Consider the following 22,411-nt stretch of genomic DNA (forward strand, 5'->3'; position numbering starts at 1 on the left):
TCTATTACAATATTTTTACATTAAGAAATTAAAAAAGAAAAAATTAATATTAATTTCAGATGGTTTACACAGAGTGGTGCAGAACCAATACCAGTATTAGCTGGCCCAAGAATACGACTTTTGGGACCAATTTTAGCTATAGAAGCAGTAACAGGTGAAGATTCTGGTACATATAAATGTACAGCTAGTAGTGCTGGCGGTGAAGCTAGTGCTGAATTACGATTAATGGTATCAACACCAATACAAGTTGAAGTTATACCAAATGTATTAAGCGTACATATGGGTGGTACAGCAGAATTTCGTTGTGTTATAACTAGTAACGGTTCACCTGTATCGGGTATACAACCAATATCATGGTATAAAAATGGTCGACAGATTCCTAGTTCTGGTGAAACATTACATGTAACCGATGTTAATCGTGATAAAAAAGGAATGTATCAATGTGTTGTTAGACGTCCCGAAGGTGATACATTTCAGGCAGCTGCAGAACTTCAATTAGGAGGTAATTAATCAAAAAGCAATTTTTATAAAATATTATTTTGATATCCTATTTTTAATCATAAGAGATTATTTTTATTTTTATTTTATGTTTTAAAATAATTCAAGTGTAAAATAATTACATATATGTATAAGTATGTATTAATGTTTATGATTAGAAAAATTATTAATAGGATAACATGGTATAAATTTGAACATAAATAGGAAAAAAGGAAAACAACAACAATTTCATTAAAATATTGGAGTACATGAAAATAAAAAAAATTAAGTACAGTGAAACTTTATTATTTCCCATTTTTCACTTATCATTTGCCTTCAAATTAAAAATGTGTCCCGAAAACTTTAGCACCTAGTTGAAAAAAGAATATTTTTTGTGATCAACATCGTCACAAACGTCAAAAACTAGAGTTACTACTTTATTTAAAAACTTTGTTCATATTAAAAATCTTTCCTAATTTTACGTTATCAAACCAATGATCATTTCAGTAACTACTGAGCATTCAAGCAAATTAATTTTTCAATTTAATCATAAAAATAAATTTTACTTACAATCGATCCGTGTACCATTGTATTGATTAAAGACATTAAAGAATTTCAATTAAGAAACATCTTAAAGACATTTTGAAAACAGGCGAAGTATGACCTTTTGTTGAACATAAGCTTGCCATTTGGGGCGTTTTACGAAACCGATATTTTAACATGTTTCCAAATAAAATTCATAGAGTCTGATAAATGTTATTAAAGATCATTCTACCATGCGACTACATTCCTTAACTTGATTTTATATTTTCTCTGAATCTTTTTTGGAACCTGGGACGTTCCAGAATCGTTTTCCAAAAATGTTCCCGAACAAAAATTATGTAGAGCTTATAAATCCAATTGCGATGTTCATTTAATATATGGTCGCCTGTGTATCTAATATAAAAGACTTAAGTACATATATATGTATTTACATTAGAATAAAGGAATTGTATAAATACATACATATATATAAAAGGAAATATATACTTGAATTAATATTGTTGTTGTTCATGTTGTTGATTTTACTGATGTTGCTATTGCTGCCTGCCTCTACTACTGCTGCTGCTGTTATTTATCATCTTCATTATTTTGATTATTATATTATTGAAGTTAGATTATATTTAAGAAGAATTTTATTTTATATATGTACATATTTTTGTTATTATTATTCTTTTTTATTATTTTTGTGTACAAAAATAATATTAGAAAAAAAGTACATGAAATACTTGAAGTTGTCATAATCATTTGGTGTACTTCTGCTATCACTGATCCAGAAATTTTCTCTTGATATTTTTCTGAATTTAGAACATATTTTAATATTGTTGTCTTTATATTTTTTTTTAAATAAATTTGATTTTTAAAGCTTTAAGGATTTGTTTAACTAAAAGAGTACTGGGTTTTGTTTTCTGTCATTTTTTTTTATAATTTTTATTTTTTTTTTTTCTTGTTGCGTTTCATTTTTTTCACATTTAAATTATTATGGCGTAATATCATGTCAGTTATATTGTTGATTTTTTACATTCCCAATTCAATATTTTTGTAATATTTGTTTTTTTTTTTGATTTTTTTTTGAAACAGCATCATTAATTTTTAGAATGAACATCATAATATTATTGTGTATAAAGTGTGATATAAATGAATAGGATGATTGAAGAAATGATGAGAATATCATAATAATCAATTGATATCAATCAAAATACTCAAATCTACCTATATATTTACATATTGTATACTTATAATTTCCAAAGAAATCAATAAAAAAATATTAAAAAAGATTTTTAATGGTTGCAAATATTTTTTTACTGGATTTGGTTTTACATTCAATAGAAAAATATTTTATTTAAATGGATTTTTCCACTCATAATTATATAATCATTATCGACAAAAATACTCATAATTATTCTATATATATATATACAGATATACATATATATTTGTACCTATGTTAAATTGAAGAGGGTGCGTATATACAAAAAAAATAAAATGTAAAAAATATTTTGTAAACAAATCCATTAATACTGAATTTTCTATAAGGATTTAGATCTTCAAACATGAATTGTCAACTTAATTATGAAATTAATAAAAAAAATATAATTTTAATAAAACGTTCATTGGATAAAAGAAAGATGATTTTATAAGCTTTTTATGTAAAACTGTCATTATAATTTTTTTACAATACTAATTACATATACTAATTATGGAATTGCGTTGTAAAATTGCAAAAGATAAAACAAAATTCGTTAGAATCTTAAAAACTTTTATTTTAAAATGAAAAATCAAAGTTTGATTGAAATTAAGTTTTAATTAATAAATTAAATTAAATAGGCCTAATAACATTCTAAACAGCTTTCAATATAAATTACAGAGCGTCAATATATTAAAGAAATCTGTTGTGTTCGCTCACTAAGTTTATATCGTCTAAAGTATTCCCTTATGTTTTAAATAAATTCAAGTATCTTGTGAGGGTTAATTCTTTCTAGGTCTCCCGCTGTCAAAGACAAAGCCATCCAGAGACTTAATTCTTCTGTGCATCAAAGCTCCATACTCCAGAAGAAGACGCATCAAAGACTCCTGCTTTTTCTGAGAGAATCTACAGTTTCATTCATCCTAATCAGCTCATTACCATATTGTGGTGCCATCTCGCCAAGATGGAACTTACCATCGCATTCCATATAAAACGTAATATAACAATTGCCGATGAGCCGGTAATGCATACTTAAAAGACCCCGAGAAATTTTCACTTGGTTTCTGAAAATTCCCATAATTTTTCGGCAACACTTTTCGTTATAGTCGCCAAGAAGCTCGAATAAACTTTTTTTTTGCTTCGAAGAAAGGATCCTTATTTTATGGGAGATATTTATCAAATCTGGGACTGTGCAAACGCCACAGATTTTGATCCACTGCTTCTCTTTTATTTTTCCTTTAGCTATTTACTTCTACGTTTGGCGTACGTGTTTTTCCAATTTTTTTTTAGTTTTGTTGTTTTGTTTTTATTAATGTCTATATCTAATCGCACAGTAGCTACAGGTAAAGGCGTAAAAGTTTTAAAATACTTTTTGAGGTGACCTGACAACAGAGTGACTCGGTTTTCGGGACCAGTATACCTCTAAATTACCAACTTATCCACTGAAAACAAGAACGGTAAACTATTGGAAACAGGTCAGGATCCCTACTATGTGATTTGATTTTTATGAAATGACTTTCTTATACACAAAAGAAAAGGTAGTGTCATAAAAATAGATTTGCACTACCTTACTATTTTTCCAAATATAAAAATCGTTTCACGAAAATTGAATTACATAGTATAAGGCCTCACCTCATTAGTTCACACCCTTTGAAATTCCCATAGTTTCACACGTCCCTTTCGACTGAATCGGCATGGACAGCCATGTATGAGCCTGTCAGATAACGCGATTTCAATGTTTTTATTATAAATAATAAAAATCTAATTTTATATTTCTTTTATTCAAAACTTTAATTTTTAAAATTGGTTAGCATATATGTATAATTTTCTTCAAAACTAGCATATAATGTTCTTATGTACTTAATTATTAACTTAAGCCTCGCATTATAATTATTCCTCGTATTATATTGAAAGCATTAAATATTTCTTAAAATTTTTTAATTATGTTATAATTTTTGTAAGTATATGCTCATTATACGAAATATGATAACACAATAAAATTTAAAATTATTATTAAAATATGAAACCAAAAAAAAAAAAAAAACATTTTATTTTCTTTCACAAAAAATTCACAAAAAATTTTACGATCTCATTATTCAATATGATGAAAATATTAAAACTCAAATACGATTTAATTAATTTTTAACAAGAACATTCTATATATATGTAAATTTAAGTATACAATACAAAATTATTGTGTATAATTAATTTTAAATGATAATTTTCGAATATTAAAAAACTCAATTTTGTCTTTTGTATAAATTTGTATACTTTCAAATTTATATTCCCAACTATTCTATTAATTACACAAAATAAACAAAATTTTATATTGTCATACAACCAAAGCAACTGAATATACAAGAATTTTAATATACATATATACATATATAAATGTGTTACATAAACAATATTAATTTCAAGCACTTAGAAGGGAGAACATAAAAAAAAAGTCCTTAAAAAAATATAATAGAATTTAATAAGAAAAAAAAGAGAAAAACAAAGAGCCTACCACCCGTTGCGCTGCACTATCATCCTCTTTCAACATTTTAATATAATTTATGTTAAAAAATAATTATTGTCAACAATTTTTAAATAATAAAATACTTTTAATAATTACCATTGAAGAGAAAGAGAATGAAAAACAGAAATATTTTTTTTTTATTACTCACAACACAAAAAAAGAAGAGGAAAGTTAAGAAAAACATCATCATTCCTTTTTTTTTTCTCATTTTTTTTTTATTATATTTACAAGTTAAATTGCAATCATTAGGAAAATATTTTTTAAAAGTTTACATAATATAATATACAACGTTACACTTCTTTATAATTTTTATTAAATATTAAACTTTAAAATACCATTATAAAAAAAGTTTTTCCCAGTGTTTTTCAATCTTTTTTTCAAGTAATCTCGTTAATTTTAGCTGCAATACCACGCTTTGTTAATACACGGTACTTTTGAAATTTTTCAGAGTGAAATATTATAATAACGATAATTAAATTAAGAAAATTTATATGAGCAGAATTTTAAAAAAATCCCCTACAGATTAACGTCAATCAATTAAATAATCGCTCGTTCCCCAAATAATTGTATTGCGTGCGCAAGGTATCAAAAAGAAGGATAATAGAAATAAAAATTTTAAATCAACTTTCATCAACATTTATCGTATATATTGTACAAGATGGGTAAGACTTTTAAGTAAACTAGCGCTTTAAATATTCTTTCAGTCCTTTTTCAGGATCTTTTTTGCATTTTAAATATAAAAATTAAAAAATACTCAGCCAAACTATATTTTTTTTTAATCCTACTTCGCTCCTGGAAGCAGCTTAAGGCTAAATTCAGGATATCGTAGATAACTATGACCCAGTTTCTTTCGTCATTGAGTTTCACTAGGTAGATGGCGAGTCTAACGTAGTTTTTTTTCTTTATATTATATTTATCGAAATAATATGGCAATTAGTTAGTATTAATTTTTTTTCTTATTTTATATGAAATGTACGTTCAACTGTATAACATTGAATCTAATTTTTATAGTAAACTGACTACGTTTTGAACCCGAGATCCTTCAATTAAAGCACCAGTGCAATAACCACTAAACCATTGATCAGGTACCCCCATAATCTGTAGAGTTTTAAAATTCGAGTTTATTACCTATTCTGATCCATTTTTATCCTACGAAATTTAATTTGCTTTTATTGCAAATATTCAAAAATCAAAAAACTATGCAATTAATGGCAAAAATTTTTATAATCTAATGTAATTAATTGTAACAAGCTCAATTTCAGATTATCAATTATTTTGTATACTAAAATTAATTTGTTTCGAGTGTCTTAATAATAATATGTGCATACTATTTTAGAAAATCTGGTTAATGTTTAAATATATGCATGAATTATAAATAAAAAATTTATAATTTTAACATCTTTTACAAAATACAAATAAAATAAACAAAATAAAAAAAATAAATATAAAATTTCAACATTTTTTTCAATTGCTTCTGCTGCTGTTGTTATAATTGTTGTTGGGATTATTTCATTATTATTGCGCCCATTTTCATCATAAATTCCATCATCACTGTAATTGTATAAACCTATATACATATATATATATACAATTTTTTAATATACATATATACATATACATATATACATATACATATATATAAACCTATATACATATATATATATATATACAATAAAAATTTTAAATATTATTTACAAAATTTTATGTATAGGGTGTCTCGTAACAAAATGCACTGCTATATGTCATTGTATAGGCCCTAATATGCTATTCTCCACTCCATTTGCAAATGTGAGAAAAATTCGTTTGTTAAGTTGAGCATTTGTATAACAGAAAAGAGACACCATTTTGAACGGTTGTTGCACATTTTTCTAAGTCATTGAAGAAAAAAATTTGGTATAAAATAACATTTACAGTACTCTATTTTTCTCAATAACTCCTGAACCAGATCCGGTAGCGTGATGATACCAAATTATAACTCATACACCAAATTAAAGCTCAAATGTCAAGGTTGACATCTTTGCTAATATTGGAGAAAGCTCCCATGTTACATCACCATGTTAGAGAATAAACGATTTTTAAAAATGAAAAGTTAAAATTTCAACTTTTTCGAACTTTAAAGTCATGTGATTCCGAAATCTGAACAGATTATAACTAATGTAGAAATTCATAAGAAAGCCCTTACTCTGGTGTTATATTTAAAATTTCAAAAAGTAAAAAAATCAGTCGAAATTGACTTTAAGGCCCTGTAGCTCTGAACCGGTTGAGCTGTGAACATGGTTTCCACACAAAAGTTTTGTCTACTCATGAGTGCAATGGCATATAGCACTGCACTTTGTTACGACACACCCTTTTTATATACCTACAATAAAAATTGTATACCTACAATAAAATGTGCATATAAACATGTATAACATATATATAGATTAATGGTGTATATACAAAAATAATTATTTTAAATGAAAGAAATAAGAATAGAAAAATTATGTTTCATTTACTTTTTTCATTCACATACTTATATTTTTTCAATTCAAAAGTAACTTTTATTTTCTTTAACTTTTTCATTTTTTAAATAAATAAAGAAAAAAAAAGTGTCTTAAGGTTTTCTATTTTTTTATTCAGTTAAAATTATATAGTCTTTTTGTTGCTAGACGTTCGTCCATATGCCAATAATTTTCCATTTAATTTTCAATAACTTATAATAAGCTTCTTATTATACAAATAGATTACATGTTAAATAACTATATATGATTTATAATTAACAACATAACATGAGCTCAATGCTCATGTCTCGTGTAAAACATGGCGCCAAATTTAGATAGATGGAGAGGCCAGGCCCAGGCTTTGTGAAAGCCCTATGCTCCTAAATGGGAATAATAAAGGAAATAAAAAATCGTGTAAAACGACCGTATTTAAAGCTTGATATAATATATCACTTTTAAATCTAGCTTTTGTCAATTATTTTAACTCCAACATTATACAAATTTTCCTACATATTACTTTTTCAAAAATCACTAATTTCAACAACATTTACGCACGATATCCGCTATTTAAATTGTTGTCATTTTCATTCTGATTATTTTTAACTTTCCTTAAACAATATTATTTACAAATTAGTAAAAACCAGTATTATTTCTGCAATCTGTTCAATCCTTTTCTGTTTGAAAAATTCCTAACTTAAATAGCATACTCGTAATAAATAACTATAAATCATTTTGTATGTACGTGATATTTTGAGAACACCATAGATCATTTGAGGTTTAAAGCAGTTAAGAATTTGAGTGAAAAATATAGGTTATAAATTAATTTATAAAAAATTTCTCGTTTAAATTTGCTAGTCATTCGTGTTCTTCCCGAATAGAGTTGTTAGAAACAAAAGAACAAAAATCCAACGAACAAACAAATTGTGAATGTAAACAATTTGTTCAGCGACGAAAAAGGTTCCTCCTGACACTTTATATAATTTCTATGTTATTTTTTTTTTTCGATTTTTTTTTTTTAAATAATTGCCTAACTTTTTTTTAGCTTTTTATGTATATTATTGTTTCATTTTTCAAAAAATATAAAAAAAAATGAAAAACAGAAATAGAAAAATATTACAAAACTTTTTTTTTCTTTTTTGCTAGAGAAAGAAGAAAAATAAAAACCGTCGTTCCAAATTTTTAACAACAACAACAGCAATATCCAGCATCAAAACAATAATAAAATTATAAAAAAAATATGACAGAATAAGCAAAGAAAAAATATAAGAAATTCTTTTAAACGCCTAATTAGCTTTATTAACTTTTTGTGAAAACACAAATCTTAAGAGAAAAACTTTTCTTCAGCTTTTTCTCAATTGTTTCCTTTTTGTTTTTTTTTTTCTATATTTTTCTGAATTTTTTCATTTCAATTTTCCGTTTTTCTATATTCTACAATTCTATTGTTTTGTTTGTTGTTGTTTTTGCTTCTGATTCTGTTAAGTGTCTCGTCTCCAATTTTCTCAAAATGAAAAAATAAAATTATTTTTCTACTTTTATAGTCTCTAGCTAAAAGAATTGTAATGTACGGCATAACAATTTATATAATTTACGAATTTCTTTTTTTTTTCAAGTTTCAAGAGTGGTACACTTTAAACACGTCATCCTTTTCTTTGTATATTTTATAATACCATGATGCCATCGATTCCGTCATAAATTTCGTTAGTATGTAATTGAGCACAATTATGCTTATTAATGCTAAGGCTGTAGACATTCTACTTATACTTGTTCAAATAGTAAATTAGTTGCAATATTACCCTATTTTAATTTTGTAAATCTTTTGATATAACCTTTAATGCAGCACTAATTTTCTAACATTTATAAATAAAATCAAAGGCAGACATTAAAGCCGTTTCTATTTTAATCATTAAAATTTTTTATTGTTTTATCGTTTTCTGCACAAAAGAAATAATATTATTAAAGAAATCCTCCTATCTACATTCTTGAGAACAATTTATACATAAACACCTTTAACATCTTTTTGACGTTTTAAGGGTGCGGTATTTTATTTGACTACACTCTATTTTACATAATAAGTATATATATAATTACATGTAGTTATATTTCAGAAACATGAACGAAAATTCTACTGTAACAACAATTAAAGTCTATATTTGAGAACAATAATAATTACAATAGGTAGTTAAAATTCCAAGAAAATGGTAACAGGATAAGACTATTATTTTGTCGTTTCTTCTTCTTTTTCTTCTTCTAGTTTTTCTTTTTCTTTCAAAAGTAAAATATAAACATTTTGAATAATAGAACGGAAGTGAAATATTTTCCTTTTTTCTACACCTCCATTATTTTATTATATGAATTTAAATATTTTCTTATGATGTTGTAATTTTCTCAGCATTTATATATAAAATAATTTTATTCAAAATTATTTTCTGTGATTTTAACATGATTAGAAAACAATAAAAGGTGTCAATCTGTATAAAATGAAAGATATTGTGTGTAACTTCAAAATTTCTTTTCATTTGGGTTATTCCATTTTTCATATAGGCAATACTACACACATATCTACCGCATAGAATTCTACATTTTATACTTTTGTATAAATAAAAATTCAAGAGGCATCCACATATTATTGGAATATCATTTAGTATTATTAAAAGATGAACTTATTAAAAACTCTTGAAACTATTCAATACTCAAATTACGTGAGGTTAAGTTCTACTGCATTATTTAACCGGTGTTGGAATACCTCTGGAAGTGGTCTGTAAACAGAAGTGCACTAGATTCAAACCGCAATTAGGTCACAATAAAAATTGTCAAATAAAAATATTGAAATTTAGCTACTGACTATACAGTGTGATTCAGAAAGTTACACAACAACATATGCCATTAGTTAGAAGACTAAAAGAGATTAAAACTTTTGTGCGGGACTGGGTGACAAATCTCAAAGATTTTCGAGTTCCAGGGATTTTAACGATTTTTCACGAAATTTTTACTTATTCAAGGTTTTTGGATTATAACTTCTATTCTGAAAAAGATAAGAATTTCAAACAAACAGTTTCTGAAGTAAGGGGCTTAAAATAGACATGCTGCTGGATTCTGTATTTTATGTAGCTTCGGAATATTAAGCATTTGAACTTTAGGGCAAATCAAATTTTTCTCTTGTTTTATTTTTTCAATTTTTTCGAACTTGATAATTTCGTAAGAAATTTTTTAAAACCTTGAAATTTTTTTTATAGAATTTTTCCCAGCTGTTTAAACTTTAATTTTAATCCTCAAACCTTAAAAAAATTTTCATGTTACAGAAGATATATATAGTACAAAAACCACAAATATTGTGAGCCATAAATTCAATTAAAATCAAACCAGATGTTGTTACTAAAATTAAATTCAATTTAATATGCCTTTATCTAAAAATTTGGAAAAATCCGAATTTCTTATCCAAAAATTTTACCAATTTCTCAAAACGAATACCAAATTTTCCTATGGAATTCTCCTAGTCCAGCAAAAATTTACGTTTTTTCTTCTTTCAAATCTATTTCTATTCAATCGCTTATTTCAAATCAACTGCTTTACTGGAACACCTCTTTAGTTGCATCAACCGTACACCAAGTTCAGCTTATGTAGAAATATGTTTAAAGTTTATTAACGCCATTAAATTATTTATTATTTATTTATTAAATTCATAATGTGCCTACCATATCACTTACAAACTCCATTTTGTTCAAAAAAATTAAATTTTCTATTAAAAAAAATTTTTTTTCTATTAAAATAAATGTCAAAATTTATATGGCATGTCTTTAAAAATTCGCTCCAGCTGGATAATTTTCATAACTTCAGATGCCAAATGGTGTCCAGATTTCGAAAATATTTTTTTCAAATTTTTAAATTGCACCCAACCTGAGAAAAATGCATTTAAAAATTTCAAACCATATAGGTACCATTTCTTATAAAAATTGGCAAAAATTAAAATCCTATCAATTTTCTTTACCAAGAAAAGTTTCGAAAAAAATTTTTTGATTACTAGATTTTTTTTTTTGTTTTTCGTAACACAAAATTCTAATTTTTCTTTTCAAAAATTAAAAATTTTTTAAATTCAATTTTTGTTTTCCAATTAAAAAGTTTATATAAAATTTCCATTCAATTTTGATACGATTTGTTACACTTCAATAAAAACATTAAAATTTAGATTTTTTATCAAAATAACGGCCCTTCAAAATGTCAACTGTGTCTTCGAGTGACTGTTACTACCAAAAATTAATGATAGTTTACAATTACAACGCTTAAAATTCTTGCTTTGACTTTCAAGGGTCTTTAAAATCTTGACATAGTTTTTGTGCTACATCTTCTGTAACATAAAAAATTTTTCAATGTTTGAGGGCTTAAAATAAAGCTTAAACAGCTGGGAAAAATTCTATAAAAAAAAATTCAAGGTTTTAAAAAATTTCTTACGAAATTATCTAGCTAGAAAAAACTGAAAAATCAAAGGAAAAATTTTATTTTCTTTAAAGTTCGAATGCTTGGTGTCCCGAAGATACACAAAAAACCGAATCAAGCAGCATTTCTATTTTATGTCCTTTACCAAGCCCTTCTGAAACTGTTTGTTTAAAGTTCCTATCTTTTTCAGCAAAAATTTCGTGAAAATTCGTTAAAATCCCTGGAACTCGGAAACCCTTGAGATTTGGCACCCAGTCCGGAACAAAAGTTTTTCCCATTTTTGATCTTCTAACCAATGGTATATGTTGTTGTATAACTTTTAGAATCACCCCGTATATTGTCACACAGTGGTATGACGAGAAATTAGCAGCACATTTTAATCGCGGAATTTCATTGTAAAGCAATAATAAGTTTGCAACTCTCTTTGATATTTTTAATTGTGATATTATTTCAAATGCTCAATGACCAACATTACAATATTCATCTCCAATTCCTGGAACAATTAAAGAAATATGATCAACACAAATTTAAAATCAATGGTAAACGATTTTAAAGAGAAATTCATTATTTTATATAGAAATAATTTAAAACCTTTCATAATGTGTTCCAATTTCTCATACTTACAATTTATATAAAGTAAAATATATTTTTAATTTCAGATTTATTTGGTTTTTGAAAATTTAACAAAAAAAAAAAAACAATATGACAACGTCAGTAACTGTGTTGACAAGTATACCAAATTTAAATGGCTCTTAAATGATATTTAAGTGCTTTTAAAATTATTCTGCTGGTGGTAAAACTTTTTGTGATGAGACAATTATTATTATAATGAAAAAGAATAAAAAACACGGAATATAAGTGATTTGCTGTTATATTTAAAATTGTTCCAATTATTTACGCCATATTATGTTTCTGCTTCAACTTTTATAATGTGGAACTGGTATGAATTATGTATTTGGAATTATGAGAAAAACATGAAAAATTTAAAAATATGCCCCAAAACCAAACTCAAACATACAAATTGCAATTATATACAATTTTTTCGTAAACTAATATTATTCATTTAATCTTGAATTCCGTAGAAATTCCACGTGCCTAAATATTTAAATTCAAATTTTAAAAAAGCAAAAATTTTGTAACCTCAATATTTCTTGTGAACATTTCTATACAAACCAAAATAATATTTTTATACATTCTTATATTGAAAAAAAAAAATTGTTTTTAAATATTCTCATTTTTCATATTAATTCTGTCAAAAAAAATAATGATGACGTTTGAAATTTCAAATAAAAAGGATAAAAGAAATTTTTACTTATTTTGCAAAAATTTTTTGCTTTTTATATAGAATTGAAATTACATAATTTTTTTGTTTTTTTAAAATTGAAAAATCAAAATACTTATACATAGTTATACATATGCAAACAAGTATAAGTAAAGCCGTAAATAAAAATTATTCAAATCCAAATTTTTTTAAATAATACTTTAAAAAAGTAAGGCTCTACAAGAGGAAAAAAAATATTAAAAAATTTTTATTATGTTGCTCGACACAATTTAGACAGCAGCACCTAAAAATATGCAATTTTCTTAATAATTTTAAATATAGAAATTATGATACACACACATAAATTTTAATCTCGTATGAGCAAGCGGAAAGTTAGGATAAGCAAAATGGATGCAGAAAATAAAAATTGCGTGTTGTAAAATATTAACTTTAACAATTTTTTTTTACTTTTGAAGAATAAAAAAAACCCAAGCTAGAACTCGAGCAAAAAGACTACTTTACACATCCAACAAAAAAAATCATAAAACTTAATAAACTTGGTGCAAAGTCAGAAAATTTTAGTAAATTATAAAATTACTAAGAAGAAAATCAGCTTTGATAAAGTGCGTATGTAGCGCACGAAATATATTAGCAAAAATAAAAAAGTAATTTATTCCGAATAAAAGGAAGTTTTCTCTTCATACCAATAAAAATAAAAAAAATCTGATGTGGTCAGCACATAACCGACCGCATTGTGTATTGTCTAGTTAAATGAAAGTGTTACAGAATATTATAAAAATGTCTGTTAAATACTTCTTTCCAATTTTTAGAACATTAGTAAGCTTATAGTTAACATACCTAGAAAAATGTAAATTTGGCTCTTAGTAGAGTTTCGCTTTGTGCTACCCGAATTCCCTGAAATGCTCGCCAGTTAGTTTCGGTAACCAGAACTCAAATATCAAATTTCATGAAATTCCATCAATTTGTTCTGTGGATATGGTGAAAAATTTAAAATCGGCCCGCAAATCAGTTCTCGAGCCCTGATCTTTCCAAAAAATTTACATGTTCATTGTTTTAATACGAGGAGTTCATATATTAAATTTCAATGAAATCGGTTGATTATTTCTCTTTATATACACAAAAATGTATATTTGGCCCGTAGTAAACGTCTAGTTGCCGATGCCTGATTTCTTCCAAAACATACGAATTTTTGCGGACGGTCGAGGTAAGCTTATATATAAAATTTCAAGTAAATCAGTTGAATATTTTCTTCAAAATGTTCAAAAATGTAAAACAGGCCCGCTAAAAAGTGCAGTTCCCGAGGCCTGATATATACCAAAAGTTGATCGATCCGTGCCATGGTGGAAACAAACTTACATATAAAATTTCATCAAAATCGGTTCAGCCGAACTTGAGATACACGCGTGCACACACAGACCGACAGACGGACAGACCGACAGACCGACAGACCGACAGACCGACAGACCGACAGACCGACAGGTTGCTAAAAATAGTTTATTTACACTTCCCTACTATGGAGAAGTACGTTCTCACCGAAAACTCGATATGCAAAATTTGTTGCCATCACATAACCTACCTATTGTTTACACAATACGGTCGGTAAAAAAATTATATTTCGGAAAAATTATCAACCATTCAACAAACGACGCTTTCAAGAATACGCATTCCTTTACGCAAATCTTAAATTTAAAAAATTCCATAGAATTTTGCGTTACGAAAAAGTACCTCAATCAAACTACAACGAAGCTTGTAGAATTTTTTAATAAATTACTTTTGAATAAATTTTATTGAAATCTATGAGAAACTTAACAGACCCTGGATAAAAAACAATTTCCTTAACTATTCGAATTTTGATAATTTTATAACATTATTGTCGACCAACATTGCATACAATAAGGAGGGTTATGAAAGGAAGCTTAAATAAACTAATTTTAGAAAGATATCTGTCTGTCGACCTGTGTGTGCAAGCGTGTATCTCAAGTTCGACTGAACTGATTTTGATGAAAAGCTTTATGTGAATTTATTTCGGCTATGTTGCTTTTTAGATTTTTAAGTTCCGATTATATAATTTTGATCATTTTCAAGATATTTAACAGATTAAACTAAAATTTTATATATAAAAACTTTGTTACCGGGATTTCTTTAAATTTAATATTTGAATTCGGTTTATTACCGCAACTTTTCGAATTCCGGTACTGTGAGACTTAAATTTGCATTTGTCTAAAATATTAACTAAAAGCTTACCAAGGTCCTTAAAATTTTAAAGAACTGTTTGAAAAGCATTTTTATAATACACTTTGAGGCTGGTTATATACGAGCTGATCACACCAGATTATTTTTATAATTTATTAGAATGATTGTAATTTAAAAATAACCAAAAGCAAATTATCCAATGAAAGACAGCGTATTACATAAAATATGAAATTTTAAAATACTTCGATTAGAATTTTTAATTATGCAACCAATTTTAAAAAAATAAAATTGTCCCTACTGCAATTATTAATTCCAAATGAGAACAAAAAATTTTACGACAATTTTCAATATTTTTATTAATATTATTTTAAAATTTCGTAGAATCACCTATTAATAATACATACGATAAATGCATATAATATCATGTCACATATACTTTCAGAATTCTCAAATGACTTCATAAAGTTATCAAATATAATTTATTGTAGATGCTTAAAACTTTATGTAATAAAAAGACATTTCCTTCCAAAAAATTAAAAGTCTTCTTTTATACTGTCAATAAATTAAAATATTATATACATTTTAGAATTAAAATATCTTTCATATTTATAATATTGTATAAATGTACATGCATATTACTCATGTCATAAAATAAATTCTTTCATAAATTTTAATTTCAATATTCTTTACGAGCGTTCTTTTTTTTATATACGATACCAAAAAAAAAATACTCTTATTACTTTAACAAGTTTACATATACGAAAAACAGAAATTGTTCCCAAAAGTTTATATTTAAAAAAATTTTAATCTAATATTGAATTATTGAATGACTATATTAAGCTATACTTTCAAATATGACTCTATTATCCATCAAAAAATATTTAAGAAAAACACAAGACACATAATAATTTATTGTACATGTAGATATATAAAATAAGTGTATATGAGCACCAAGTTACATTCAAAATGACAAAATTCCCATATATAATGCAAAAGTAATAAAATAAGACGACATGTCGCGTTTTCTACATGCAAAATTAACCAAAAAAAAAATACAAATAACCCGGAATGAATTGTTTTATAGCCGCAATAAAAATTTATTGTTTTAACTGCATAAGACTTTTTCTTTAAAAAGTATGCAAATCCCATAACGGCAACGAAATTTACTGTATATTTATACTATAATAATTCTAACCATAAATTTTCGTATGTGCACATATAAAGTTATGCATATATAAGAATTTTCATTTCTCTTATTTTAAATATTTAAACAATTTACTTTAATGTAGTATGAAGAACGAATAAAAATTTTACGATTAAAGAAATTTCGATTGTTGAGAATTTTATTAGTAAGTTCCATTTAATTTTTGGGGACAACATAATTGTATGTAGGTAATATGTAAACATGTAATAAAATCTTCTAATCATAGTAAAACATGCATACAAACAAAGATGCAAATTACACAATTTGTTAAAATTTTATTATTAATTTGCCTGAAGATATGCAATTTTTTTTTATATTAAAATTTAAACTTTACTTCTAGTCTGTATACCGAAATGTCTTTTTATTTAGATTATAATTACTTATTTTTCTTTTTTTTTGATAAAAAAATGAAAATTTATTTAATTTACTTTTAAGAATTCTTTGAATTTGAATTTCTTTAGCTAAAACATTTAATTTTTCACTAGAATTTTAAAAATATAATATAAAAAGCTCTGAATCTAAGTTTTTCACATATTATTTACGTCATTAAATGAAAATGGAATAATTTTCTTCCAAAAACAAAAAAAACAAGCAAAAAGAAAAGGAAACCGATTTAATTTAAAAAATTCCTGAACCCATTGATTTGTATTGAACTTTACTGATTAAAAAACCAAAAGCTATAAAAAAAATATAATATGTTTATCTATAAAATACAATTTGACTTAATGATATTTTGGTAAAAAAAATAATAATTTTTTTTGGTAAAAAAGAAAAAAGGTCCAAGTGACCAAATTTAAGTTATCAGCTTTTTTTCTGTGCCTACATGCAAAAATATTTTTTTTATATATTTTTGGTAAGAAAAGCTTAACTTAGAATATTTTATTTTTGCATAATTTCCACACACATACTCATAAATATTTTATTTTCTGTTTATCTCATTTGCCTTAAAGTCTTCCAGTGTTTTGTTGTTGTTTTTTTTTTCATTTTATTTTGGTTATTCCCTTGACTCGGCTTAAATATTTTTGTCGTTTAAAAAAATATTCAAAAAATAAAACAAAAATCCTTAAGGACTGCAAATAAGTTTTTTTTTTTTTATTGAAGAAAATATTTAAAAGTTAAAAATTGATAAAATTGAAACAAAAAAAAAAAAGAACATTTTTTTTTATAAGTAAAAAACCATTAAGGAAAAAAACGAAATAAAGAAATGAATCCATCGAATTGAGACCCGTTTTGTTCGCTTTCAAATATTTACCAAAGCATAAAATGGGAATTGAATGCTTGGCTGATTGTTCGTTCTCGTAATGCTTGGTTTGGTTAAAAATTCCAAACAGCAGAAAAAAAAACAGAACCAAAAGCTGATAAAAAAAACGCGTCACAAGAAAAATATTTTGGTTGAATTGGTGAATTGATGTTGGGGTAAAGAAATGAATATTTTTTTTTTCATTTTTCGCCTTTTTTTACTTATTATTATTTTTATTATTATTTTCTCCTTGATGCTTTTTTTCATTCATTGCCGCTCTTACATATACTACATGTATTGTTGCACATACATGCATACTACATGTAAAACCATATACACACGAGAACACACTTTATGACTAAATAAATGGTTGGATGGATATGAAATTTTTTTTTTTTTTTTGCTTTTTTAAACATCTATATAGCGTTAAAGTGAAAATAAAAAGCACCATTAAGGTTTCATGAAATAGAGAATATGTATATAATATGTAAATGAATGTATACATTATATTATGCATACATATAAATACATTATATTTATATTTAAATATTGTGTTATACACTCCAATTTAAATAAAATACAAATACACGTATAAATGTACATGTAATTGATATATATATATATATATATGTATATATATTATAATACACGTACTTTACTATGGAAATCCCTAAATAATAAGGGCTGTCAGTTTTAATATTTTTTTCATTTATCATATTCAACACATTCATCTCTCAATTTATATTTTGTATTCAGATAAAATATACACCAGCCTAACACCTTCAAATCATTGTGTACCTATACATTATTGGTATAGATACATATATATATATATATATATATATATATATATCTTCATTTATATAAAAATGTATAAATTATTAAAAATTTTTTATTAATAACGTACAGTAAAATTTTAATGAATGAACCTTAAAAAATGAATGATACCTAGAAGAATAATACCAACTACCAAGTATTGAATTAATCATTTTATTTATAATATATTCGTAATTATAATTTATTTTACATTCAAAAACTTTATAGATTTTTGTTTTGCAATTTAATCAATGATTTCATCGAAATTTTGATTTATGCACAAATTGTAATAATTAATACAATAAACACAAATTTCATAATTTATTGTAGATGCTTAAAACTTAATCATTAAATTCTTAAAAGGCACAAATTTCAAAAAATCTCAAAAGTACGAAAATTCAAAAGGCACTACGGATTGCAGATCTTATAAAAAAATTCAAACAACACGCACAAAGAGACAACTGCAGCCAATGACAAATTACTCAAGTACAATTCTGTTTCTTTAACACTTTAAATTCCATGCAAATTTTCTTTTTTTTCTTCCTTCTTCACTACTAGGAGGAGTATAGGACTAGTGCATGATATCTATCATGCCCTAGTTTCTATAGTCATAGAGATATGACTATAGAAACTACGTAGGTGACTAGCCTACCATATAGTTTTTATTTATATTAAATATTTCAGTTTATTAATATTTACTGTTTATTTTTCTTGGTCTTTAGTATCGAATTTTATGAATATTTGAAAATTACTTCTATAATATTTATTTGTATTTCATATTAAGTTATAATAATATTGAATATAATTTTTATAGTGACCTGACCGGGGTGCGAATAATGAATTCAAATTGATTTTTTTCCACTTATTTCTTTCAAGTACAAGTCTTCTACCACTCTCAGTTACAGGACTCTCTTGATAATTCTCTTATTATGCAGAACATACAATTTTACCCGAATTTCTGGAGTTTATTACTTATTTTACAATAAATTATTACTGAAAAAAAATCAAAATTCATGAAAATTGTTTAAAATTCTAATTTCAATAGCGTCACAAAACTAATAAACCAAATTTCAATATTTTTTGATTCTACTGTATTTTTAAATTTATTTTTAATATTTAATATTTCAAATGTATACTTATAAACACATATACGCGCTGCGCTTTTAAAATATTTTTATAAAAGCTAAGAAAAAAATAGCAAGAAATACATGGAAAAAAAATCTGATATGGTCAGCACATAACCGACCGCTCCGTAGATATAATGAAAAATGCCAAATCGGCCCGCAAATCAAACAATGATCTTTCCAAAAAATTTGCATGTTCATTGTTTTAATACGAGGAATTCAAATATTAACCTTCAATGAAATCGGTTGATTATTTCTCTTTATATACGCAAAAATGTTTATTTGGCCCCTAGTAAACGTCCAGTTGCTGAGACCTGATTTCTTCCAAAAGTTAGGAAGTTTCGCGGACGGTCTAGTAAAGCTTATATATAAAATTTCAAGTAAATTGGTTGAATATTTTCTTCAAAATGGGCAAAAATGTGAAACAGGCCCGCTAAAAAGTGCAATTCCCGAGGCCTGATATATCCCAAAAGTTGATCAATCCGTGCCATGGTGGAAATAAACTTACATATAAAATTTCATCAAAATCGGTTCAGCCGAACTTGAGATACACGCGTACACACACAGACCGACAGACCGACAGACCGACAGACCGACAGACCAACAGACCGACAGACCGACAGACCGACAGACCGACAGACCGACAGACCGACAAACCGACAGACCGACAGACCACAGACCGACGGACCAACAGGTTGCTAAAAATAGTTTATTTGCACTTCCCTACTATGGAGAAGTGCATTCCCACCGAAAACTCGATATGCAAAATTTGTTGTCATCACATAACCTACCTATTGTATACACAATACTGTCGGTAAAAAGGACAATAACAAAAACGGTAAATATGAAATTTATTTGGCATTTTTATATTTTGTTCAACACAATATGCATAACGTGATCTGCTACATTACTACATTTATATATGCACTACAAAATATATATACTTATATATATATATATACTTATATATACAGGCTCATATAAACATCAATTTCTTCTTTATTTTATTTATGAATATATATAAGTAAATTGTTTCAATTTTTATTATACTCAAGTGATATGAAGGGCATAAGAAAATTTTACAAAAGAACGAGAAAAACAAAAAATACTTTACATATAAAATGAAAATTCTTGATGAAAGATGAACGCCTTTTAATTTTGAATTTTCAAAACGCTTAATTTCAATTTGTTAAATTTTCAAGAAAAATAATCTTAAGACTTTCAAGGTTAAAAAATTTTCTCTTTAACACTTTTTGATTTCATGTTTTTTTTATATTTTCATATTTTTTTATTAATGAAGGTTTTCTAATTTTTTTAATATTTTGTTATAAGCTTATTATTTATCATATTTACATATATATTGAAACCTAATACTCAGGGATGTTCCGTGATTTTTTAAAAGTTGTTTTGCTAAGGTTGTGAATTAATTTCTGCACGCCGCTTTCGTAATCTCGAACCTATTGATCGTATATTTATTTTCAACTAGAAATCTCCGTCTTATTTCTTATTCGATAATTTCCTATGCATATTTAGCAATGGCTCCAAATCCGCCAAAAAATTTAATTATGCCAAATATAATATATATTTGTAATTAAATTGCATATTTTTTCTAGAAATTGTAAATATTTTGACAATTCAACAATTGCGTAGTCGATGAAAAAATACAATTGCGTAAAGTCTATGTCCATGAAAATAATGTTATTAACAAAACTTACATCTCCATAACACACGTATTTATATAACAGTACAAACAATTTACTCATATAGGCACCATATACTTATATATATTGAAATAAATTTGGACATTTCCTTTGTCATTATTAAGATATCCTTAAGGATATTATATTACAAAATGATATTATGTAATGTGATATGATTTCATTTTGTTGCTTCCTTTCTTTTCATTGTTTCCTCATACCACTCTAGATCAATTCATTTTTCATTTTTTATTTTAAACAAGAAAAAAATAATAAAATGGTAAAAGATAAATGATATACAAAGGTCGAATTTAATGTAATTTTACATGATTAGATTTGAATGATGATGTTTTGTCAGTATAATTTTATTTTACCCAAGTATTTTTCGAATTTTTTTCCTTTTATTCAAAAATTCAACTTATTTATTTATATATTTATATATATATATGTATATTTACAAAAATTAAAAGATGTTTTAGCGTTTACCAATACAATTTACATACATATATAAATGTAATTTTGATAAATCGATTCTACTGTAATAATCATAGCCGATACATTGTATATTGGCTGTATGTATGTATATATGTATGTATGTATGTATATAACAATTATTATTATTATACTCGTATTAATAAAAAACAAAAGTCGTTGAAAACTTTTTACTTTAGGTAATAACAATTTCATTTTAGAAAATATGAAAAAAGTTATACTTAAATTGCTATTGAAACAAATCAAAAAAGTTATCCTTATATAATCTTTGTTTACCATATAATATGAATTTATGAAAGTATATAAGAATTACGGGATTTTATATTTAATATTTTGGTTATTCTTATTTAATTTGGTAATATAAAAGTTTTGATTTATATATAAGATAATAATAATGTACCTAAGAACGTACGGAAGTTCTAATGACAGAGACAAAATTTTTGGAATCATCCCTCATATCTAAGTTGCTCGGAAAGCTGTGAAACATTTTTTTCTGTATACAATTAATTATTATGTTTAAATCCAACCTGACTAATGTTCAATTAAACTATGGTAAATGATAATTTTGAATGAAAATAATTAAAATAATGAACTGTATCCCATCCTTAATAAGTTAAGAGCTGAAGAAAAGCTAAAATAAGCACTTTATGCATTTAAAAAGTTGATTCGCCTTTAGAGCCTTTAGAGTTAAAAAATAATTAAGCGTACTTAAGGTCAAGACTTAGCGT

General features: G+C 25.5%; 1 protein-coding gene across 12 annotated transcripts in view; it reads left to right on the forward strand.

Annotated features, from left to right (window-relative positions):
• LOC129610439 (cell adhesion molecule Dscam2) overlaps positions 1–22,411 on the forward strand; it is a 190,179-nt gene that overhangs the window by 80,406 nt on the left and 87,362 nt on the right. For all 12 annotated transcript variants that reach the window (XM_055523020.1, XM_055523018.1, XM_055523017.1 and 9 more), the window contains exon 6: positions 60–502. In XM_055523020.1, coding sequence (XP_055378995.1) covers positions 60–502 — 443 coding nt within the window. The remainder of the gene's footprint in view (positions 1–59; positions 503–22,411) is intronic.

The sequence above is a fragment of the Condylostylus longicornis genome, unplaced genomic scaffold, assembly GCF_029603195.1.
Source record: "Condylostylus longicornis isolate FDR11 unplaced genomic scaffold, ASM2960319v2 ptg000044l, whole genome shotgun sequence".
Classification (NCBI taxonomy): domain Eukaryota; kingdom Metazoa; phylum Arthropoda; class Insecta; order Diptera; family Dolichopodidae; genus Condylostylus; species Condylostylus longicornis.